This window comes from Caloenas nicobarica, chromosome 2, assembly GCF_036013445.1.
Source record: "Caloenas nicobarica isolate bCalNic1 chromosome 2, bCalNic1.hap1, whole genome shotgun sequence".
Classification (NCBI taxonomy): Eukaryota; Metazoa; Chordata; class Aves; order Columbiformes; family Columbidae; genus Caloenas; species Caloenas nicobarica.
The window spans coordinates 126884378-126907885 of record NC_088246.1 but is presented as its reverse complement, the minus strand read 5'-3'; the positions used below and the strand labels follow the sequence as shown (position 1 = coordinate 126907885).

At 39.1% G+C, this 23508-nt stretch overlaps 1 protein-coding gene across 1 annotated transcript in view; it reads right to left on the bottom strand.

The window, feature by feature from the left end:
- CLVS1 (clavesin 1) overlaps nucleotides 1-22843 on the bottom strand; it is a 91220-nt gene extending 68377 nt beyond the window's left edge. The window contains exon 1 of the mRNA XM_065629344.1: nucleotides 22455-22843. Coding sequence (XP_065485416.1) covers nucleotides 22455-22843 — 389 coding nt within the window. The remainder of the gene's footprint in view (nucleotides 1-22454) is intronic.
- Nucleotides 22844-23508: the final 665 nt, after the last annotated feature.

Here is a 23508-nt window from a genome sequence, read left to right as displayed (position 1 = left end):
GAGGAAAGCCCCTCGTATGAATGCCGAACAATGCCAGACAGCCTTTGGATGAAGAATAACCAGGAAGAATAACAAGAAAATGAAGAATTGTGAAAAAAACCATGGTAACTCACTTGACTCACCATGCATCAGAGAAGATGAACAATCAAACAGGGGAGCTCACAGCTGACTCATGCACTGAAAAGAGCTTGTTTGTCTCATCTGTCTGAGACCCGAATAGTACATATGTGCTCAGAAATTAGCAAGGCTTGTCTATGATTCACAAAGAAAATGGGTTGCATTCACAGCAAATGTTCACAACAAATATTTCGACCAGCCGTGGGTAACTTTCTTTGTAGAAAAATTCAAAGCTATTTAAACTTGTTAGCGGCAAAAATATGAATAATTCACTAGCATGCAAACTGGAGAAATTCTTATACAACAATCTGAGTTTTTTTCCTATTTTTTAGGGTACCAAGTTACAGATTTTTTTTATTTCTCTGTAGAAACAATATATGCAGATAAAACTCCTACTGAGTAAAACATAGGTTGCATTAAGTTGATACCATAGCTTCAAATTATTCTTCTTTCACATCCGGTGTAGCTACATTAGGCTGTTCCAGTATGTCAGGTTCAGACAGGCATCACTCCTGTTTTGTAATGAAAAAACAGCAAGATTTTCTCCGCAGCAAGACAATGCAAGTCTATAAATAGAATTCCAAACTAACTTTACATCCAGGATAACAGAATGGTAGATAAGTGTACTGATTTTTTTTTTTCCTTTGGAAATAGTTAGTCCAACAGAGCACTGGGTACAAATAATAAAACAGACTAAGCTGAGACCTGACTGTATTCAACAAGATCAGAAATCCACTGCTTAGTTTATAACTGAATGGAGGCCCGACACCCACAGATATCTGGCTGGCTTTGAATTTCTGCTTGGAGTGAGCTGGAAGCCTCTGTCATTGCCAGTGGGGGAGAGATGTACTGGCCAGCAGAAAGAAACTACATTGGTTTATTCTTTTAACATGCAAAAATTGCCTCTCAGTGGCTTTCTTAAAGGTATAAAAATATTCCTCATGTTATGTTTCTACTCGACGTTCTTCATTATACAAGTATTATGAGGTTTTTTGCTGTTACTTTCCACTTCAATTGAACTCCATAGCAACCAATAGTCCCTGAATTACACGCTCCGCATTCAAGTCTGTGTTAGGAATCTCCTCCTACATACTCTCATTCATATTGTGGGCACCCTTACCAAACGAATACTTTGTCCCTGATGTTAAACGTGCAAGAAGTCTTTCTTATGTGTAATTTGGCTGAAAAACAGGGACCTTCACAGCCCCTGTGCTTGGGGAGGGCAAGTGCAGGTGGGGGGGCCTTTGGATCCCTGGTGGGACCAGCTTCCACCTGAGACCTATACAGGGGAGCAGGAAAGTGACATCTGATCTTCCCTTTGCCTCAGCTCAGGGACACATTACACCATCTAGCAGGGAATCAGTCCACGATAAAGCTCCTGAGAGCTCAAAGAATCCCTTCCTGAGGTCTCCAGAAACTTGATCCCAAACGGAGCTGGCAATCGATTGCAACCTGGCACGGCACAAGCCCATGAGACCTGTGAGGAGTCCCCTCAGGTGCAACAGGGCAGCTAGCATTGGGCTGAAGGTTCAGCTGGGCTCCAGGCAGAGCCCTCAGCATCACAGAAGGTGAAGCCTCCCAGGAACAGCATGCAGTTCTGCTTTGCAGCCCACTGCTGAAAGGAAATGCCAGAACTGAATCTCAGGTGCAACACGACTGTTCCTCTAGCTGTGGATTTGTTTTATTCCTTCAGGAGGCAGTATTTCTGAGCTACACACTGATGGTTTTCTTCCCTTTTTAGTACCCGGAGAAATGTCATGCTTGCACACTGCAAATTTCTCTGTTGAGAAGGAATAAGTGACAATCACAAGCAGTGTGTTATGATAGTGTGGAAATTACTAGAAGTCCTATGGTACAACCCCTAAATGCAATCAATAAACCAATATTACACAGCTACTGCAGTAATTTGCCTGGATGGTCTCAAATACAATGTCCCGTGAGAGGAGAATGGGGAAGATGGGCAAAGAGCACATTCCAGCATGACGATGGTCAAGGAGTCTGTGGTGGTTTCAGGTTAGTGGTCTCCACTGTTAGTAATTTAGGACATGACATGTGGGAACAGACTGATGGTCACAGCTCAGGATACTGTTTAAGAGGTAGTTTTTAATCTATCATGATCTCACTGATACTGTTCCATCAAAGCCCAGCTGTAGTAATAATGAACAAAACGAATGCTGGTACATGAATGGTTTTTGGTTAGCAGCATTAGGATTGATGACCTCTGTTGTTTTATTCTATTCTGTGTGATTGTATAGCCTTTTCTCATTCCCTCTTGGCAATGCAATCCATCCTTATATCACACTAAGCTATTTGCTCAATTTCTTGCATCATTGCATTCCATAAGTAAGTTTTTCATTACAGAAAGGGAAAGGATTTTCTTATGAACATTGCAAAGCTACTGTTTAATCACAGAAAGCAATTATATAGGTCCTTTGTTCTGTTATTAGAGGAAGGTACAAACGACATCACCAGTTTAGTCTCCCTGCTATCATGTTTTCTCTGTATGATTCCACTATATCTCCTCTAGCTATATCTCTGCTGCATCTTCACCATCTTTCCATTTGAAATAGCCCTAGACTTTTTGCTCCCTTCTGATGCAATTACCTCGCTTGTTCAGAATGTTAATGAATTCCCTTCATTGCTCTTTTTCTTTTGGACAGTTATATTTTTTTACATCCCCTTCTTTTTCAAATAATACAATGTAAAGTGAATTCAGTATTCAAGGTGGGTTTGGAATATTAGCATACGTAAAAGAATATGCTATCTTTTCCTATTTATTCTCCATCTCATTTTTAATGCAGCCTAACATCTAATTAACTTTTCTGACCACCATTGCACAATAAGTACACTTCTTAATTGTGCTGTCCATAATGACCTGATGTTTTGCTTAAAAGGTTAAAAGTAATTGAAAACCCAGAAGAAACTGGATAGAGTTAAGAGAGGATAAAGGATCTGCATACAAGATGTGGCCACATACTAAAATCCAGCATGTTCTGGCAATGCACTTCAACTTCTTTGCATAATAAATGCTGCTTTTCTAGGTCATTCTAGAGTTTTCCAAAATTTTTGCTAATCTTCACTAACCTACACAACTTTCCATTTACTTTTTGTCACATCACCACTTACCTCACCTGCTCTGCCAAAAGAATATTATTGGTGGGCATTATGATAACATGGAAAGTACATTTGATTCTACAGGCTGAAAAAAAATCACAACAAATCATAGGAAAACTGGAAAATCAGGTGAGGCCAGATGGTCAGGAGCAGATTGCATCAGGCTCAAGAAATCATGATCTATCCAGCAGGAAGATCAGAACTAAGGCACTTGTGGTGAAAAGCCACAGTAAACTGAGACCGTGAAGGTGACAGCTGTGCAGTATTATGTCCCTAACAAAAGTGTAACATGAAGAAGAAAATGAAAAATACAATATCCTAGTGGACTTTATTAAGTCAGTGTGACATCCCCCTTGGCTTGTGTGAAATGAATTTACACACAGAGACAGACTGCTGCAGACTCCACAGCAGCAGCATGACTGGAAATATTTCCCATGAAGATGGTGGAAAATGGCCTGTGTATCTTCATTGGTAAGATCACCCTGTGGTAGTAATGTATATCTCCACATAAAGACTTATAAAGTGTATTTGGTATCACCAGATGGTATAATGGAGAACTGAAGAGACCATGTTTTACTTCTTTCAGGAGGAATGAAAGAGAAAAGGAGAGCAGGTATGGGCAGTGAGCAGCAACGCCACCAAAGAAAACAAAGAAATAATTTGCAAAGAAAGCAATCAGAAACATCACAGTCTCTAGACTTACAACCTCTCTCCAGCAAAAGCGGCACTTTAACTGCCAGAATATAGATGAAGATATAAAAATGATGATGCTTTTGAAGAGCTTGGAGAAGCTCATTGGCCCCTATGTCTATCTGGTGGAGACCATATTAGGGTTTTGCTAGAACAGCAACAAGAGTCTGATGAAGCCATGTGGGATGTCATTACCTGTTTTGCGTCTGGCTGAGATGGAGTTAATCTTCCCCACAGCAGCCCTCACAGTGCTGTGCTCTGTATCAGTAGCTAGAAAGGTGTTGATAACACAGCAGTGTTTTGGCTGCTGCTCAGCAGTGTTCGCACAGCGTCAAGGCTGCCTCTCCAACATTCCCCCCTCTCCAGCAGACTGGGAGTGAGCAAGATCTTGGGAGGGAATGCAGTTGGGACTGCTGACCCAAACTGACCAAAGGGATATTCCATACCATATGATGCCTGTTCAGCAATAAAAGCTAAAAAAGAGGGGTGGGTGGGTATTTGTCATTACGACGTTTGTCTTCTGGAGCAACCACAATGCATATTGAAGCCCTACTTCCCAGAAAGTGGCTGGACATTGCCTGGTGATGGGAAGCAGAGAAAAAGTCATTCGTTTTATTTCGCTTCCACGTGCGACCTTTGCTTTTGCTTTATTAAACTGCCTTTATCCTGATTCACAGTTTTTTCCATCTTATTTCCTTCCTCTCCTGTCCTGCAGAGGAGGGGAGGGATGGGGTGGCCTTTGTGGGCACCTGGTATCCAGCCAAGGTCAACCCACCACATTACCAAAGGCAAATAGTCAAAGCTGAATCTCTCAGGAGTATTGGGTAAGAGGTTATCAAGATATGAGAAAAATAAGTGGCAAAAAACAGAAATTCAAGTATATCTTAGTAAACACCTAAAATAGCTATTTAATCAATCAAATAAGCATACGCCTATGCTTTTGCTTGTACTTGAGTCTAGGCAGTGAAAGTGACAGATGATAAAAAATGTACAAAATGATGTCAATCATAAAAAGAGTTATAAATTATTTTAGTTGGAAACCTTCAGGACCAATAAAAGACAAACACAAAAATATTCTAACTCTTTATTATAAGCAAATGAAAAGGTGTGTCAAGCATTATATATCAAAGAGGTTTCACACTGGAAAAACAGGCAACTTTGATATAGCTGACAAGATGGAGGAACTTGATATTATTGATGTAGAAATGATCACTGGGGAACTCAAAACAGATGCTATGAAGATTCATAAGACAGTAGTCTATGAAAATCAACTTCAGATCTCTTCAGAAACAATGACGAAGAAAATTTTCTGTAATGATTCAACTGAGCAGGGGAGAAGGACCAGAAAAAAAAACGAACCCGTGTAATTTTATGAAATAGAGAAGATGGTTAAAAGCATATGGGATCATGATGCTGCCAGCCACAAAGAAATGGCTTTGCCCAGTTATGCTGAAAAGGATATGCCATGCTCAAGAATGCTCAAGAAAAATAAGCAGTTTTCACCCTATCCACTTCTAACTGGATCATATTTCATGCAACATTGCTGAAGAAAGTGAAGAAACGAATAGCAACACCCATTCCCCCAAAGAGAGCAGATTTTTTCCCCCAGAAATCCATTAAAAGTGTATATGAGAGATATCTGTAGACTTTACATAATCCTTAATGAGAAGAAAACCATGATACAATCAAACCAACAATGAGGAGTCTGGTCAAATGATACCAGTGGAATTAGAAAAAGATATGTCTTCTTACTCACATTTTCCAGGTTTGTCTCAGACTTCATTAGCTATCAGACCTCCTGTGTGGAAAACTGTTGACAGAAGTTGCTTTGGGAGAGCTGGATTCCACTGACACACGACTCCTCAATATGTCAATCAACCAAACACTGATAAACAAATTAATTTTATAGGTAGCTAGTAGTAAACAAAGGTATGGAAGACACCATTGGTCAGAATCATACCACACTGTAGGAGAAACCTTGGGAACCAGGGTTGAATTTTCTTCTATAGGCAGTATGAATGACAACTACTTCTGTAATAACTCCAGTGAGTGAGGTGGTTGCTCCTTTCGAAGGGGAATTATTGAATACAGAAATCGAGTATCATCAGCTCTATACTATGTGTCATTGCTAGCCTTTTACTAAGTGTATTTTTGTATGGATGATAGGAATGATCTGCCTAAAGGAAGACAAAAATATTTTTCTGTGGATTTTACTACTCCTTATGCAGAACAAGTCGGGTAAGAGGAACCAAAACTGTTCAGATCTAGAGACAGCTACAACCACCTGATGCTTTTCAAGTGAGGAAGTGAGCTTTCCTCAGATACATGGATTTGTTTTTGTTTGGTTTCTCGTTGTTGTTGTTGTTGTTTTTCCCCTGTGAAGTCACAAAATACAGTTTTCTGAGAGAACTGCAAGACAAAGGGAAAGGAGGTGAGCCTCAAAGGACTCTTTGTAACAAAATAAGTCAAGAGGAAATTCTTCCAAAGCAGCAACCCAAACAAATTAATGGGACTGGTACAGCCCATTTAGAAATATAATAGTGTTTCGACTGGCTTTCTTGAAAAAGATGAAGTAATTATGGAACAAAAATACTAAAATATAGGTTGCAAATTGAAAATTAGAAAAAGTCAGCACTACGGTTGTTCTCAAAATGTCCCCTGTGCAGTATCAGTGGACAAAATAGGCTATAATAAATGTTTAAGTATGATTTCTTATACAATAATCACCAAGGGAAAAGTTAAACATATTTTAAATTGCAAGGCCAGTACTTCATAATTTTTGAGTACTTCATTTTCTGTGAATGCAGTGGCTCGGTACATAATTTTCCTGTTTAAAAACCAAAACCAAAACCAAAACAACAACAACAACAAAAAACAAACCAAACCAAACCAAAAAAAACCCAGGCAATCTACCTGAAGCATTTAATCAATGCTTTATTTGTATTTCATTGTCAGGATTTGAAACCCTAAATTTCTGTAATAAACTCTGCCTTTTAACCGAGATTAGTAATTTCATGATCTAGCAGCAGTAAGGCTTTTTCCTGGATGGGACGGGATGTATCTTCATTGTCATATTGACAGCAGTGGTGTGTAGTAACTGCTTAAGTTGAGATCTTGAAGAAGGCAGAAATAGGATTCTTGAGCCTTGTATTGAACACATAGTAATGGTGAAAGGAAGCCAGCCCATTTTCCTCCAATCCTCTGAAGCCAATACAATTTTTTAGCACATGTCAATTCCCAATAGGGTACAGATTGGTGTTGCAGCTGCAGTGTGGTCCTTGCCTTGGAATATTAAAGTTACATTATCATTTTGGCAGATCATCGGATTTTCTCAGGAATTGCCAGTGAAAAGCAATTTAAGTGGTTTATAAATTATTACAATTCAGTTGAGTTGAAAACTCTATTTCATGTGAATTGCAATGTTAGGAATTCTGAAAGAAAAGTTTCGTGAATTTATTATCACACAAGTTATCAGCAACTTCCTAAATCACTCTAACCTCTGTACAGTAGAGTATACCTATAGGTGTGGATATTTAATCTCTGCCTTCTGGCAACCACTGTTTCAGGGTTCGTTGTTTCTGGGGGAAAGGGCTGTGTTTTAGGTTTCCTAAAGAACTGAAAACTGTACATTGATGATTTGATGTTTTATACTCTTTTATTTCTGTTTGTATTGCTTTTTATTGTGAAGCTTATATAATTAATTCAATTTTTTTCACACTAATAATAATAATTCTCACATAGTCAATACAGAGAATTACTGAAGAAGTTTGGTTAATTGAAGTCACTACTCACTCAATTATAAATTATTGCTCATGAAGAAACACATGTAACAAGTAAGTACAGAAAATAATAGTCAAAATTTTTGTGCTTTTGAACTCAGTGCACAATGACATCCTGCCAGACCCCGCATTGTTATTTGAAGGAGGCAGCTCTGGAACCAGTTAGCTGGAACAACCAGGATCTTTACTCCAAACGCAAGCAATACTGATCACTTCAATGAAGATAGAGACAGCAGGGAGGCCCTGTCTGTCAAAAGTCAGCAAAAAAAGAGGCAGAAAAAGCATCAGCAGACATCACCACAGCAAGTCTAGTTACAAGGTCTTGAGAAAAATGCCAAAAGGAAAACTTCAGTATGTGAAGGTCTTGAACAAATAAATCATGCCTTGTTTTTTACTTCCTTGTGTTGCCTAGAGAACAGTTGCATGCAGTCATTAATAGAAGCTTGTTCACAATGAAACACCTGATGTTTTCATCTATTCCTTAGCAAAAAAAAAAACTTTATAAAAACAGGAAGTCAAAGTTAATTTTCCTTGAGATCTAATTGGTTTGATGTTAGGAAAGTAAGGGATTGGGTGTTACCATGAACACATTATGGTTTACTGGAATAACTGCCCCTTGAAGTCTTTTTTAAAAGTAGCAAAGATTACTTTTCAGGACATGGCACTGAAGATGTTGGCACTATAACAGGGAAGATATGGTCTTTGAAAGATTTAATACATAAAAGCTGTGATTTGGTATACTGGGATGGCTTGTTAAAATTGCAGAGTTTGTTAATACTACATTGGATATCCTTTTTTTTTTTCTCTGATATTTTCTCACAGTTGAGAGTGTATTAAAAGCAGATAATTAGGTAGTGAGAGTCCATTCCTATAAATCTAAGCACAATCTTACAACATTTTTTGCAACAGCAGAATTCATTTGCTTAAAAGCAAATAATTCTCTTTATTCCAGCCAATGCTTTGACTTCCCAAAACTGTTACTAAAAAGGCTTTATGACAATATCAGAGAAAAACTACAAGTGATAAAGTCTTTGCAAAACAAATCCCAATATGTAGTATTTAGTTTCACTCCACAAAACCACACAAAAAGCAGAGTGCTTCCAGCCTCTCTGTGTTGTTTTTTCCCATGATCTGCCAGAACTCTTCATGTTTCCATTCCCTTGCATTCAGTTGATTTAGCTTTGGTTAATATTTTGCAATTTTAATATTAATCAACAGTGCTTAATAGTCAAGTAAATGCACTGGTTTCATTTCTGCATGAGAAGTATATTAAGCCATAAGGTACTTAAGCAAATATTTAATGTAAAGTGTATCAATAGTCTTATTACTGGATTTTGTATCTATAGTTGAATATGTTGGGGTTGCTCACATGCATGTAAGTATACGTGTTACTGAATCAGATATTATCTAAAAAACTTTGTCTTCTTGCTCTTTGGTAATGCATGAACCCTTTAATAAGTAAGCTTTTGAAAGAATTAGATAAGGAAGTGCCCTGGCTTCAGCCATGTGATCTTCTAACTCATAGTTTCATGGAAGTTGGTAAACAGACTTTTAGTTCACCAATTCTGACCTAGTCATGTGCACTAGTTCTATTAAGGGCCCCACAACATGACCAAAGGCAGGAATTAGCCCATTTTTCATTCCAGAAATAAGAAACTACATGATATAGTACAGCACTGGAAGACCAAGGCACAGTGGGACCATATGTGAGCAGCACATTGATGAACACCTTCCTCCCCTCTGCCTGGCCGGGGTACTTCACCTCTCCACTCTGCCACTTCCCTAATCCCAACCACAGCCTTTCGTGAGAGGATACAGCTACTTGAGGTGCTGAGCTATAAGTCACACCTGTTTCTTGATGCTGGGGACTTCTTCCAGCATAATGATTTCCACCTTTTTCTTTTGCTTTGTTTCCTATTACGCTGTCATGCTGTCCTGGTCTTGTTAAAAAACAAGTTTCTCTTTTAGTGAATTTCCCTGTCAGCTAAAGCCTTCTAAATAACTGCAGTTTCCCTGAAAGTTAGATACATGTTTTGGTAGATGTAGCAATGGAATGCAAGGTCATTGATAAGGATGCATCTCACAAGATGTGCAAGCAGGAGGTGAACTGAAAATTGACCAGCTAAAGTATTCCATCCCATTCACGTCATACTTCATATGAAAGTGGGGGATCACGAGGATCTCGTCCCTTTTTCTTATGGCCGACATCGGGAGAGGACCTTGCGAGTTGTTCCTGCGAACTGAGGTCTAGTGACAGACTGAATCCAGCTCCGGTTGGCTGTAGGGTCCAGTCCAGGACTTCGGGTGCCGGCCCTACATCTGCCGGAGCAGTTGCCGGGACTTTCAAGATTGGTTTTGTATATTTTGTATTATTTTCTCTGTTTTTATTGGTAGCATTAGTAAAACATTTTTAATTTTTCCAACTCTCTTCTCTGTCCTTCTTTCTCTCCCAATTGCCTGTCGTTAGTGGAAGGGGGGAGAGTGAGGGGGGAACGGGGGAGAGGGGGGAGAGAGAGGGTTAACAATATGTCTGCCATGGTTTTATTGTCACCCTGCAATCAAACCACGACACATGCTCACACTGGAACAATTCACCATATGCAGAAATTAATCTTATCCATGGTTTGCATGCCCTCCTTATTTTTTTGGCACTACCAGCCTGGCAAATGGTTCTTTTCTTGATATACCCTTAGCATGGTAAAAATTCTTATTTCTCTTGGTACTTCAGGATAAGAAAATAACCATTGTTTTATTGAAGATACATTTGTAGACATTTATAGTGAGTCATAAACTTGGCCAGGCTTAGATGGCAGCCAAGTGATTTATCTTCAACCACACCTTCAGGAGATGTAGAGATTCTTCAGGGCACAAAAAAGTAGAGAAGGGGTTTGTCCAGTCCACCATAGTGTAAGAGCTGGACCAGGACTGAAATCTGTCTGTGGGTCAGGGTGGGATCCGCTTCAGGTTTCCTTTTGTATTTTTCAGGAAGCAGGATTAAAGAAGACTTTGTCTTCAAGGCACTGGTATGACAAGTAGGAAACACTGAGTTATTTCTTCCCTCTGTCACTGATTTACTATCTGACCATGTTCAGTCCCTGCGAGACTCTCCATCAGGCCTGGGATGCACTCCTGCCCTGGGATGCAGACAGCCGCGAGCTGCCCGGCCCTGTCCCACCGGTCCAGGGACCCACCAGCACTCTCAGCCCCCAGGGAACCCCCTACCCCTGACACACTCTTCTTCATTTAGGGAAGGTACTCAATACTTCTTTTGTCCTTTAGATTGCAGTTTCTCTGGAGTAGGGATTAAGCCTTGCTTTATTATTTTCATCCTGGTGTCCCAGGACCTGGGTGAGGGCTGATGCAAAAAATGGACAAATTCACATGAAAAATTGGTTTGGTTGTTGGTGAGTACAAACTAACCAGTATTGGCGCAATGTCCTTTGAAATACATCGTGCAATAAGCAGCTGCCCAACTCAACAGCCGTGGTCTGGATTGACTGGGCAAGAGTTTGGTGCAGCTGCATTTAAAGGCTGTGGATGTAACTGCTTGCATTTTATTACATTTGACAACTGCCTGTAGGTTACCTCCCTGCATTATATGATAAGATAACCTTTGCTATTCAGTATCTTTCTCTGGCTCTAGTGTAGTCGAATGAGACAGCACATCAAACTCCTTAAACTTGCTCTTGTTCAGTTTCATATGACTGGTGATTGTTCAGCTCTCTAGTTTTTTTCAGATCTCTCTGTAAGGCGCCTCTGCCCTCAAAGGAGTCCACAGCTTCTCCTAGTTTAGTATCATTGGCAAACTTAATTAATGTACATTCAATTCCTGCATCCAGATCATTTATAAAAACATTAAAGAGCACTGGCCCTGAAACTGAGCCCGGGGGAACCCTCCTGGTGGCTGACCATCAGCCTGAGGTAACCTCATTTACTATAACTCCTTGAGCCCAATCCATCAGCCAATTGTTCACCCAATGTATTATGGACTAGTCTATCTGCATGCTGGACACTTTATCCAGAAGGATACTGTGAGAGTCAGTATCAAAAGCTTTGCTAAAGTCCCAAAACCGTCACGTCTACTGGCTTTGCTTGGTCAACCAGATGGATGACTTTTTCGTAAAAGGAAATTAAGTTGGTTAAGCAGGAGTTTATATTTATATTCTTAAATTTCAAGATAGCTTAAAGCAGTTTCTGAGTTTATCCTCTTCAAAGGATTTTGACAAAGCTGAATTAATCCTATAAACAGAGGGTAGGAAGTGACTGGACAGTATCTCATACATGTCTTGCAATGCATCACCATAAGTACTCCTAGTTTGTCTCTGACTTCTTCAGTAAAAAGTCCAATGATGAGGAGACCACAGAGTGCCTCCGTTACCTGTTCAGGTCCTAAACAAGCTTAATCATTGCAAAATTATTTCTAATTTTCATCAATCTAATTCTACTTAATATTACTTAATTTACTTTTATACTCTATTTCCATCCCCAGAGAAATTGGAAACTTTTCACTAGCATCTTTCATTAAGGTAAATTTTTATATATAGGAAGGTTCCTGTCTCATCTCCTGTTGTCCTAAACTTTTATTACATTGTTATATTTTCCAGACTTCATGTTTTACTATTCTTTTCTAGACTTAGCTCAGATTCGCCTCTCATACTAATACTTCAGTTACAGGTCAGCTGAGGTGAGTAAAAGTGAATAACTACTGGTGTCCTGTAGACAGCATTCTTGTAACACAGCTCACAGACACTGCTTCCTCAATGCTATCACCTTACTGTATCATTCCCTTTGTAGTCCACCACTGACTCCCAAACCCTTTTGTGCTCAATCAGTATTTTCTCTGTTAACTAACCATGAATATTGAACAAAACAAGGGGTGAGAAAATCCTGGTAGAGCCAAATGTGTCAGCCATGACTAAACCAGTAATGGCAGGTGTGCCCGGTGCCTTACAAGGCTGTCTGGCTTTTAACATGGAGTCTATACTTGATATGCCTCTTTTTGAAGTAAACCCCCAAATGATCATGAATTACTTTTAAATGAATCATATAAAATGTTCTGTGAGAGGAGGTGAATGTACAGGTACCTGTGTATACATTTCAGCAGAGAATAATAATAAGATACTGTAAAAAGGAAAGGCATTCATTGGCAGCTATGACATATACAAATTGTCATTTTCCCCAGACTTGCAAAGATCTTTTATTCAACAGAATTGAAGGTTTTATCAGAGTGGAAATGAATTTATATTGCAATAGCTAGGTAAAGTGGCTTACATGTAAATGAGAACCTAAGAAATGGAAAGATTTCCTGCCGTTTCTCCCTAGGTCAGAGTTTATTCCTCCTCCTTTTTTAATCTTGGTTTTCAAATGAATATTGCAGTTTATTTGGAAGCAGGATTTTTCTCTTTCAATATAAATCACATTTCTCCTTTTATACTTACACAACAGACGGGTAGGATTATCCCTGGGAAAACAAGGCAATGCATTCTTATTCAGAAACCTCACAAAGCGAGAACAGCTTAGGGGATCACAGCTCCAAGATAATACGAGAGGATGGAGATGCCTTAGATAAGGTTATCGCACTCCGATGTGGATTTTCCTGGTCAGAAATACCTATACAAAAGAAATTCTGTGTCCTTACACATACCCTAGCACTCCAAAGGGGTACAGGCACCATATATACTCTGCAGATTGGTCTGTGCGTATTTAATATCCATAATTGGCATCTCTTGGATTTGCTGTGAAAGGAAGCCAGAAGGGAGGAAAAAGCGAAAGGTTCAGCACTGGCAAGAGAAGCACATGTCTGTGGTCACACCGTGGCAGTGACCTTGTGCTTGTTCGCTCTTTTTTTCATCTTTATTAATTCATTCATATTTGAGCATATGGAATTCAGTTCCTCTATTGACATGATATAAAACCAGAAGAGCTGAAATTATGGCTTTTTGGAAGGGAGCACAGGACTATCTATGGGAAAGAATGAGGAATGTGTAGGGATGGCTTGTAGCTGGAACTTAATGAAGAAATCCATATTGATCTAAAAAGGTTAAAAAAAAAGTCTTGAGCTCCTTCTTTGCCCATTTGGATCATCAGCTGCATGTCTTGTGAAATACGTGAGAGTACACGTCTTGTAAAGTACACATGAGAGTGGTTCTACTGGATCAGTCCAAAGGTTCCCCTGGTCCCAAACCCTTCTTGTGACAGTGAGCAGCAGCAGGTCCCTAACGAGGTGTTCGATATGCAGCACATCGTTAAGGTTAAAATAGAAAACATATTAATTTAACTCAGGAAAGCAAATATTTCTTCTTATGTATATTGATAACTTAACTTTAAAGTCCTTTCACTTGTCACCACTGATAGACATCAAGGAGTTATTTTTCATCACCTCTTGGATTTCTATTTTATAAAATCTAATTCATGTTACATTCAAAGAAGAACATCTAAAATAAATACGATGGTTTTGGATTAATTTTGTCTATATAAAGCAATAGCTTGGAATCTTACGGTTTCAAACAAATCCTGAATTTCCACCCTCTAAGGGTGTATTATGGGATATTATAGAAATAATCCACATTCATTTTTGAAATAATTAGTACTGATCATATAGCATCATAACATTACTTGGTGCTGTGATTTATACTGCCTATATGAAAGACAACTGGCACCACGTGTGTTAATGCATGCACAGACACGCACCATCCACTGTGTCTGCAATGGAAAAGTGATACCATGTTTCTGTAACAAAAAAGCACCAGAGAAGATATTTGCATATTACCTTTCCCTTAAAAATTAATCTTTACTGATGCAAGTTTGCTCAGCATGAGCAGAAAATAGGCATTTACATAGGAAGTAGTTCCAGCAGGAGGCTAACTGGCTGGCTTTGCCCTCTGTCCCCTGCTACAAATGGACCCTCCAGGAAGTTTCCAGGGCTGAGATTATTATGGTCTGGGAGCAAGGAATAGTTGTTTTTTATTGCTCCTGTGGTTGCTGTGCTTATTAAAATTAAAAACTGTGAGAGTACAGTCAGAATTTAAGACAAAAATTTCTTCTTCCTCAAGGAGTGATTCCATTTCCTTCTTTTTAGGAATCAGTTCTCCAGTCATGGCACATTAATTATGATGCTCCACCTGTTTTATTGGCTTACCCATGACAAAAGAGGCAAAATGTCTTGTATGAGAAAGCTTTAAGAATTCAATTTTTAGGCTGGTTTACTGAAATGTTTCTACTCCTCCATCATTTCCCTTGTCCTCCACCTCTGCCTGGTCTGTTTAAGTTTTTAGGTGCATGTGGCAGACGGGTGCTTCTACTGTTTCCTTCCTTGTATTATCAAGACTGTCCCAGAGATACATGGTTGGGGCACTTTCATCAGTGCAAACATAAGATCCAATGTCTCCCTCATCCTCCAACCTCACTATGGTAGACAAGCACCCTGAAGCAGAGTGACCATGGTGGCATGGTAGTATTTACTCCAACACGCTGTTCAGCTGCTTCGATGGAGCTCAGCACCTCCCACACCATGCACATCCTGACCAAATTCATGCTATCTGCTGCAACACCTCTGGGATCACCCAGCCTGCTAATGGCAGCTGTTCCCAAGCATCCATCATGCTGCTCTGAGTGTGCTGGTAGTGAAAGATGCTCATCAACTACCAGGGTGTGGTGAAAAAAGCAATTATTTTTATGTAAAATGCAGTTGATACAGAGTCTCAGAGTCCATAGGGAAGAGTCTAAAATAGATTACAGCCTGGAGAAATAATATATCAAGAAATTGTTAAAATTAAAAAATTTCCAATGTATTTAAGAATTTCAGCTCAGAATCTCCACTCTTTTCTGATGATTCTACTGCATGTAGCCTATTAAACAGCTAGTCAGAGAATTATGGGTTTTTCCTCCCCTGACTCTTTGCAGTCTGTTCCTGCTGCAATGCATGAATTTGCCTTAGCTCCTTTTAATTTTGTTGGCAGTTAAAAACTGATCAGAATATCAGATATTTAGAAAACTTGATTTAGGAAAAGCTCTGACAAAAAAATTATATTCTGATGTCTTCCTACTGAGTCTCTCATAAAAAACCCTCCTATTTCTAAGAGCATTCATTCATGGTTACCAGCTGTTCCCAAGAGTCAAAGGGACAAAAAACTAAGTGGGATGGTTCGTGCTATTCTGCTGCTATAGCTCTGTCATATTGTTCTTCAGCAGAACCCAGCTGCGAGGATAACATGCATGGCCCACCTAGGAGTACGGGTCACTTTCTGGGGACAAGTGCTATTACAACTATATGCAGTTTCTCTTTTCTGATACTCAGACATAAACCCTCACACAAAATTTGGGTCTTTTGAGACAGTCTGGGAAGAAAAGGGATGTGCGTACATGTGTGTGTGTTTGTTGTGTATGTGTGTGTGATTGTGTGTATTTTTCTTAATCAACTGTCCTTCTCTCCAGTTTATAAAGCTTGGGGGTTGGATTTGGTTTCTTTTCTCCATAGGAGGGAGGTGGCATGGAGCCAGTTTCCCATCTGCCCTTCATTTTCCTTTGTTATCCTGCAGTCCAGCTCCAGCAATCGCCTGTCTCACCCACGGGCACTGTCCTTCACAGCTCTTCAGTCAGCCCTCAGCGCCACACCATCCATTTACCTTCCCTTCCCTCTCACTATGTTTTTGATTGCCCTCCTCCCTCCCCCTTCTTGATGTTTTTTTTGCCTTTCAGTCAGGCTTGTCTTGTTCTTCAACATATGCTTCATAGCTTTGCCAGCTGTTGTTTTTCTTTCTCTTTTTCAGATTTTTTCTCTCTCTTCTTTGATTCCCTTCTCATCCCTATCCAGGAATGTCATTTGTGTATGTCATCCTTCTGTCATTCATATGGACTACAACAGCATTCCCAAACTCAGCTTCCATTCTAAATGGTACTAACTGAATTAAGTTGCCTCCTCCAAGCAAATGAAAACATTTCAAGACAGAGCTCCTTTTCATCCTCTTTGTCCAACATTTAATTTGCACATCTGTTACTCCCCAAAATGAGTATTCTGCTTCTGCTACACTTTCTTCTTCTGCTACCCTGAATTATGCTACCATTTCAGACTACCTCAGCTATATAATAATGTAATATGAATGATTTTTAATACAATATACTTCTAGGCTATTTATTGGTCAATGCAACGCTTGGACCACAACTTCAATCTACATTACTGTAAGCATCCCCCGACACAGACCAAAACCAAACCCAAAGCCTTGCTGTGTAAAAATCATTCTGGTATTCAGACTGGCCATATTTCAGATGCAATCTCTCGTAATAAATAGCTATAAGGCTGAGTTATTGCCACAGTTTGCCTGTGACTATAAATTAGTCTCAACAGATGTTTATTTCTTCATATTCTATTAAGCATCTGAGATCATCCTTGAAATGTATTGGAATAATCAGCATTTGGGACATATTAATTTATACCAACAGGATCTGCTGATGATAATATCCTTGTAATTACACCACTATGAGCATTCTCAGCAAGGACATCATTTTTTCTGTCATGATCCTTTAAAATATTTATAGCTGTCAATTTGCCATTATGTCAGAGTATTTCCTTGTCCTTTAGTCTATCTCAATATGCTTTCCTACCAAATGGTAAGTATCTGAAATTTGAGGCTCCTGGGTTAATAAAAGAGAATTTATGGCTAGCAGTTGACTTGGGAATGTATGTTGTAAACAAAGTAGTAGTTTTTTCCTTCTGATTACTTACAGAATTTTTAGAGCTATGTGACAGTTTCTAAGACACAACAGTCCAGACACAAAGACAGAAATTAATTACTATATTGCTGCAAGAAACAACATGCAACCTTCTGCCTCTCTACCCTAAGACCCTGTTCGCAGAGGATCATGATTAGAAATAGCTGGCTGTCTACACAGAAATAAATTTTACTCTGTCTGAACAACCTTGAAGGAAATATCTTCACTTGGGAGATTAATGAACACCTTCTGCTGAATTACTTGTTCACCCAAACCCCATCTCCCAGATGTACAAGCAGGATATATTAGAAGGCAGTAGCAGACCTAGGAACAGCTGTGGTAGTTAGTGAAGGTTTTCTTCAATCCAACAGCTGAAATGGCACTCTTATCTGACTTCTTTAAAAGCTTCGGACTCACTAGAGGTGCATCAGAGGACTGAGGGCTTAGGTTTGGTGAGAATTATGAAATAACAAAGTGTGTGAAGGAGTATTCAGAACCCAGCACATGGCACATTTGTTTTTATGTGAAATCCTGATTCAAGCCTTATCAAAACTGTGCATGTGTATGTATGCATGTATTTGTTTTACAAACTGGGATTTTTTTATGATGCAAATTATTTTGTCAAAAAAATTCCTGACAAGATCAGTTTGACATCCTTCTCTGTTGTTATTACTCTACAATTTCCATTTAAAAATAAGGTGCTCTGTAAGCAGTGGTATATGTGAGGCCTTTGTATGTTTTGGAGAGGTAACACCTTGTGGTTGGATTATTCTGCACCTCTGAGGACTGAGTTCTGATCAAAGTGAATGATGGTCCTTCCAACCATGGACTCTCTGGGGTATGGTAATATAGCTCAACATTTTTCCTCTCCCTCAGCGTGGAACTAATCTGATCTCTTACTTTTCTATCTATCTGCTCAATTTCCCATATTCAATACCGCTGAAGTTTTCTGTTCTATATCATATGTGATTAATACTAACTAACAGATCCAAAATATACTATGCAGGACCTAAAGAAAAAGTGGTGACATTATCTCTAAGAAACCTGCCTAAAAATGAATATAAACTGGGCATCATGATCCATCTTAGCTAGTGACTTGGAGATAAAAGATATGATTCCTTGTGGTTTTTTTCCTAGTCATCAAGGAGGTTTTGGTCAAAACAATAACCACCATCTTTTCCAGTGATGTGGGAGCAAAAATAAAATTCTTTCCAGTGAACTTTTCAGATGTCACAAAACCCATGCAATGATAATTGATGAGGAGGACAGGTTTAGCTCCGCAGAAGAGCATGAATCACATGCTAGACTGTGACTACATTATGGATGAGAATGTATGACGCATCTACCAGTGGTGTTTGTATTTTAGGAAACAGTGATTTTGAAGTAGATTTGAGCTGAACATGAGCTCAAAATGTGACAGAGTAGCTAAGAAAACAGTGATAATCTTACATCTAAAAGGAGGAAACTACTGAGCAGAAGATATGGTGTTACCACATGATGGTTTATAAGTGAAAGTTTGTGTTCAGTTCATCCATCTGCACATTAGCAAGAATGTTAAAATGATAGGAAAGGTCCAGAAAAGAATGATGAAGAGTATTAGCAACCAGGAAAACCTCCTTAATTCTGAGACTAAAGTTCAATCTATTTAAACTTTGGCAGCATAAATATATTGCAAGACATCAAGCTAGTGCAATACTTTGCATAACATTATGTTTGCTGTGCTGGCTGCCCACAAGTATGTTATTTACCTTGTGGACAAGGTTGTTTTGCCCTAAGAAATAGAGGGCTAGCTGTTTTACACTCACTGTGGTTAAAAGCGAACACAAGAAGCTCTGCTGTAGACTAGCTAATGTACTGTCTTCTTGTTGCCTGACAGTGACTTACCCTAGAGTGCCGTGTCCTCAGTGAATTCAAAAGTACATGAAAAGATGACAAGGTCAGGACACAAAAGTACAAACATGGGAAGCTGTCATATTTTGTTGTCCCTTTAAACTAACACAACCCGGTAGCTGAAGCTGGAAACTTTGAGACTGGAAATAGAAACCTAGTTTTCTAGAGATGCTAGACATACCAATTACATTCCTGAAGCCAAAATTACAAATATTTCTAAAAGATCACATCGAAGTTTTATCTTTGATACAAGGAATCCCTTAAGAATACTTTGGATCTGATTTGTCCAAACAGTCACATTACACAAATAATGAAATCTCCTTTTAAAAATCAATATATTTGTAAGATTGTAAAGCTATGGAGCTGCTTGTCCCTCCTTGACATGTAAGCCATAGAGTCACCATATAAATGGTAAGAATGTCTGGACTGAAAATCGGTTTATGGATTATAGCCATGCTGACTTTAAATGACCCATTATAAATTATGATTTCTTTATAAATGACCCCTTATCATTATATTTTAATGATAAAGAAAGGGAAGACACAGCCAGTTGCAAATGAGATTAAAGTTAGGAAAGGCATGCTAAAGGCTGAGCTCTTACTCTTGCATATCAGTGTCACGGCATCATATGAATAGATTGCACTAACATTCAGCTAAACTGTAAGCTTGTAAAAATCTTGCCATCACTGAAGGTATGTCTATAGAAAAGTTGCCCAAGGTATATGTTTGTAAGATATACACAATGCTTGTTTGTTTGGAGGTTTTTTGTGAAATACATATGAAATCTATATTTCTTCTTGTCAGTAGCCTGCTTCCACTCTCCTTAAAAGGACATTGCACTCTTTTTTTGTTCCTTAACAACTTTTGTTCTTGTTGATGCTTTTAGACAGTAAAAAAGGAGATTATTCCTCTATTTACTTACAGTACAAATCCTGATCCAAATCCTTGAAGCACTTGCCGTGCTACAAAAGCTCACAGAAATGACACATCTTGTCATTTGCATCCATAGAGGAGTTGAGCTTCAGTTGCTGAAGAGAGGTAAAATTTCTGTGTGATTTTTAGTTTCACTTAGCCTTAAGAAAGTATATCATATCCTACTTGCCTCAGCCTTTCTTCTTCGAAGGTTAGAATTACACTTTCAGAAACAAGGTATCTTGCATACAGGATCATTTCAGGTTTTGCACATGCACATATACACATATACGTGGATGCATATTAAAGGGCTTGCAAAAAAAAAAAAAAAAAGAGTGAAAATCTAACAGGAATCAATGATCTACCAAAGTCTCAGTGCAGGAGCCTTAGACAGCAGCACTCTCAGCTTTCCCAGAGCAGGACCTGATCTATGAGGTTAAGCACAAGGATTCATTTTGTTGAGGGATCACAAAGCCAAAGCTGGCTCTACATAATACCTAAATCCTTTAATGCAACCAACAGAGCCACAGTCCTTCTGTCCTCTAAAGCTAATACTTTTTATTAATTCAAGGTACCTGTTCATTCATCTTTCTTTCAAAGCCAACTGCCAGAGGAAGGGTTTTGTGGTTGGAGGAAAGGCAAGCTCACAGTTCAGAAAGATGGGAGAAAAACTGCTGACCCCTTTGTAGTCAATAGGACTTTTATCACTGGCTTCAGTTCTGGATTTCACCAAATACTTTTGTATATAGAATCATAGAATAGTTTGGGTCAGAAGGAACCTTCAAAGGTCATCTAGTCCAAACCCCCTGCCATGAGCAGAGACATCTTCAACCGGATCAGGTTGCTCAGAGCCCCATTCACCTGGCCTTGAATGTCTCCAGGGATGGGGCACCTACCACCTCTCTGGGCAACCTGGGCCAGTGTTTCACAACCCTCGCTGTAAAAAATTTCTTCCTCATGTCTAGCCTGCATCTCCCCTCTTCTAGTTTAAAACCATTACCCCTTGTCCTACTGCAACAGGACCTGCTAAAAAGTTTGTCTACACCTTTCTCATAGGCTCCTTTTAAGTACTGAAAGGCCAATATAAGGTCTCCCCGGAGCCTTCTCTTCTCCAGGCTGAACAACACCAACTCTCTCAGCCTGTCCTCATAGGAGAGGTGTTCCAGCCCTCTGATCATCTTGGTGGCCTCCTCTGGACCCTCTCCAACAGGTCCATGTCTTTCCTGTACTGAGGGCTCCAGAGCTGGGTACAAGTATGTTTCTATAACACATATTCGAAGTTCCAATCTATAGACTCCTAAGGATGAGACATTTTCATGGACAACTTTACACCATGCCAAGACAAAATCCTACCTGGAACTCATCAGAGTTTATCATACTCAAAACCTGAATCTGAATTTTTTTCTTTGGTCTGATTTTTATCAAAAATCAGCAGAACACATGGCAATCCTACAGCTGATTACATTTCTCCATCTCACTGTGAAGGCAGGGAAAATGGAATGGAAGGACATCTGATGAACAGGACAATGTGAACATGATACTCCTGGACTAGCCCCTTTTCTCTGCATCACTTCAAATAGGTAGTGAAAGCTGACTAATCACATTAACATTTGAGGACATCACTTTATAATAAAGGCTGGGAGATAACTTTGTTCGTATCATTCTGTAAAGAAATGACCTGAACAGAAAATAGGCTTTGGTTGAATCTCCTATTTATCAGACTAACAAGCATACAGTAACCAGAGAGCGTAGAAACTGCAATGCAGTTTGTGGAAATCTCATAACACAGCCTGTACTTCCCCAAATGGTTAAAAAAAAAAATCTGTTAAGAAGTCTGGAGAGAGAATAAATATTGTCAGTTCCTTCTGCACCAGAAAAGCTATGAGAACTCCTGTATGTTTTGAGACATTTGCTTTCTGCCAACCTGTTTGGCTAGTCTTTGATATTACGGAAGGAATTGTATAATAGATGTTAACATATTTATAGCAAACAGACACTATCTGGCTGAAAACTGGAAATATTTATGGAGAAAAACATGAGCTACTTATTTGACACACTGATATAGCTTTGTCTCGTAATGGTGTTATGTCTGATGAATGAGAGGTGTCCAGGTAAGATGAAAGTTTTAGTGGACTCATAGCTACAAAATATACCAAAAATGGCTTTGCTGCTTCAAGTATGGTCACAAACATTCTATTGCAAGTTCAGTGTATATAAAGAGATAAGGACACTATCTACATTTACCTACTCTGATCCCAGTTGGCTGCAAAAAGCAGAAGAATCTTCCTGCCACAGTGGTCGCGATTTTCCAGTACTCCCGGGAATCCATCTGTCAGAGCCCGTTTGATTCCTGGATCATCAGCCTTGAAGTTTTTGAACATATCCAGGTTTAGTTGACGGTACTGAAAGTACTGAGCCAGCAGTCTGAAGGCCTCAGTTTGGTGAAACTTTCTGGCTCGGAGAAACCTCAAGATGAAGGCATCATCTGTACGTAAAAATCCAATGTCAGGCCTCGTGATGATCATGTCCCTGACTTGCTGGATATCCTGGTGCAAAATGTCTGGGTTTTCATTCAGTTCCAGGCGGGCTTTCTCTATAGTCTCTGGACTAAGTCCAGCTTGTAAATGGGTCATCTCTGCAAAAACTTCTTTTCCAAATCCTTAACTTCAAATATTTTAGTAGGAGAAGTGCTAATCCCATTCAACTGATGGTCTACTGTGAGCATGAGCCATTCAGAAGCTTTTTGCTATCAAGCTGATATTTAACAAATGAAAGCAAACGGCTTTTCTTATTCTTGCAGAAGGAGTAGCAGGCGGTTCACATGTGGTACGATCCATCCAAAGTAAAGTGTTGTTTATTCCATTACTTACTAAAGAAAAAGCAAATATAAAAGAATGATTAAATACTTATATAAAGCTTACAGGAATGCATTTCTGAACTTCATATAGCAATAAAATTGCTTTGTGTGCTTCATACTTAAGAGGATACTGGTCATATAATTTCAGAATTATAATTTCACCCATTTTCAGAATGTGTGCATATATAATAAAGCAGTCATTGACATCTGAATTTATGTATTCAAGCTTTCAGAAAGGCAACTTGATTGACAATTAATACTAAACTGTATCAATTTACTACTGGAATACACTTGGCAAAGTTGTCTTACAGAAATGTGAGAGTTCCAGCATCCCATAACTTCAAGCCCAGGACAACAAAAGCAAAAACAATAGTCATTTTTCCCACCCCTAAGAGGAGCTACATTTCAGCTTCCTAATTACGAAGATTTACACTTATCAGA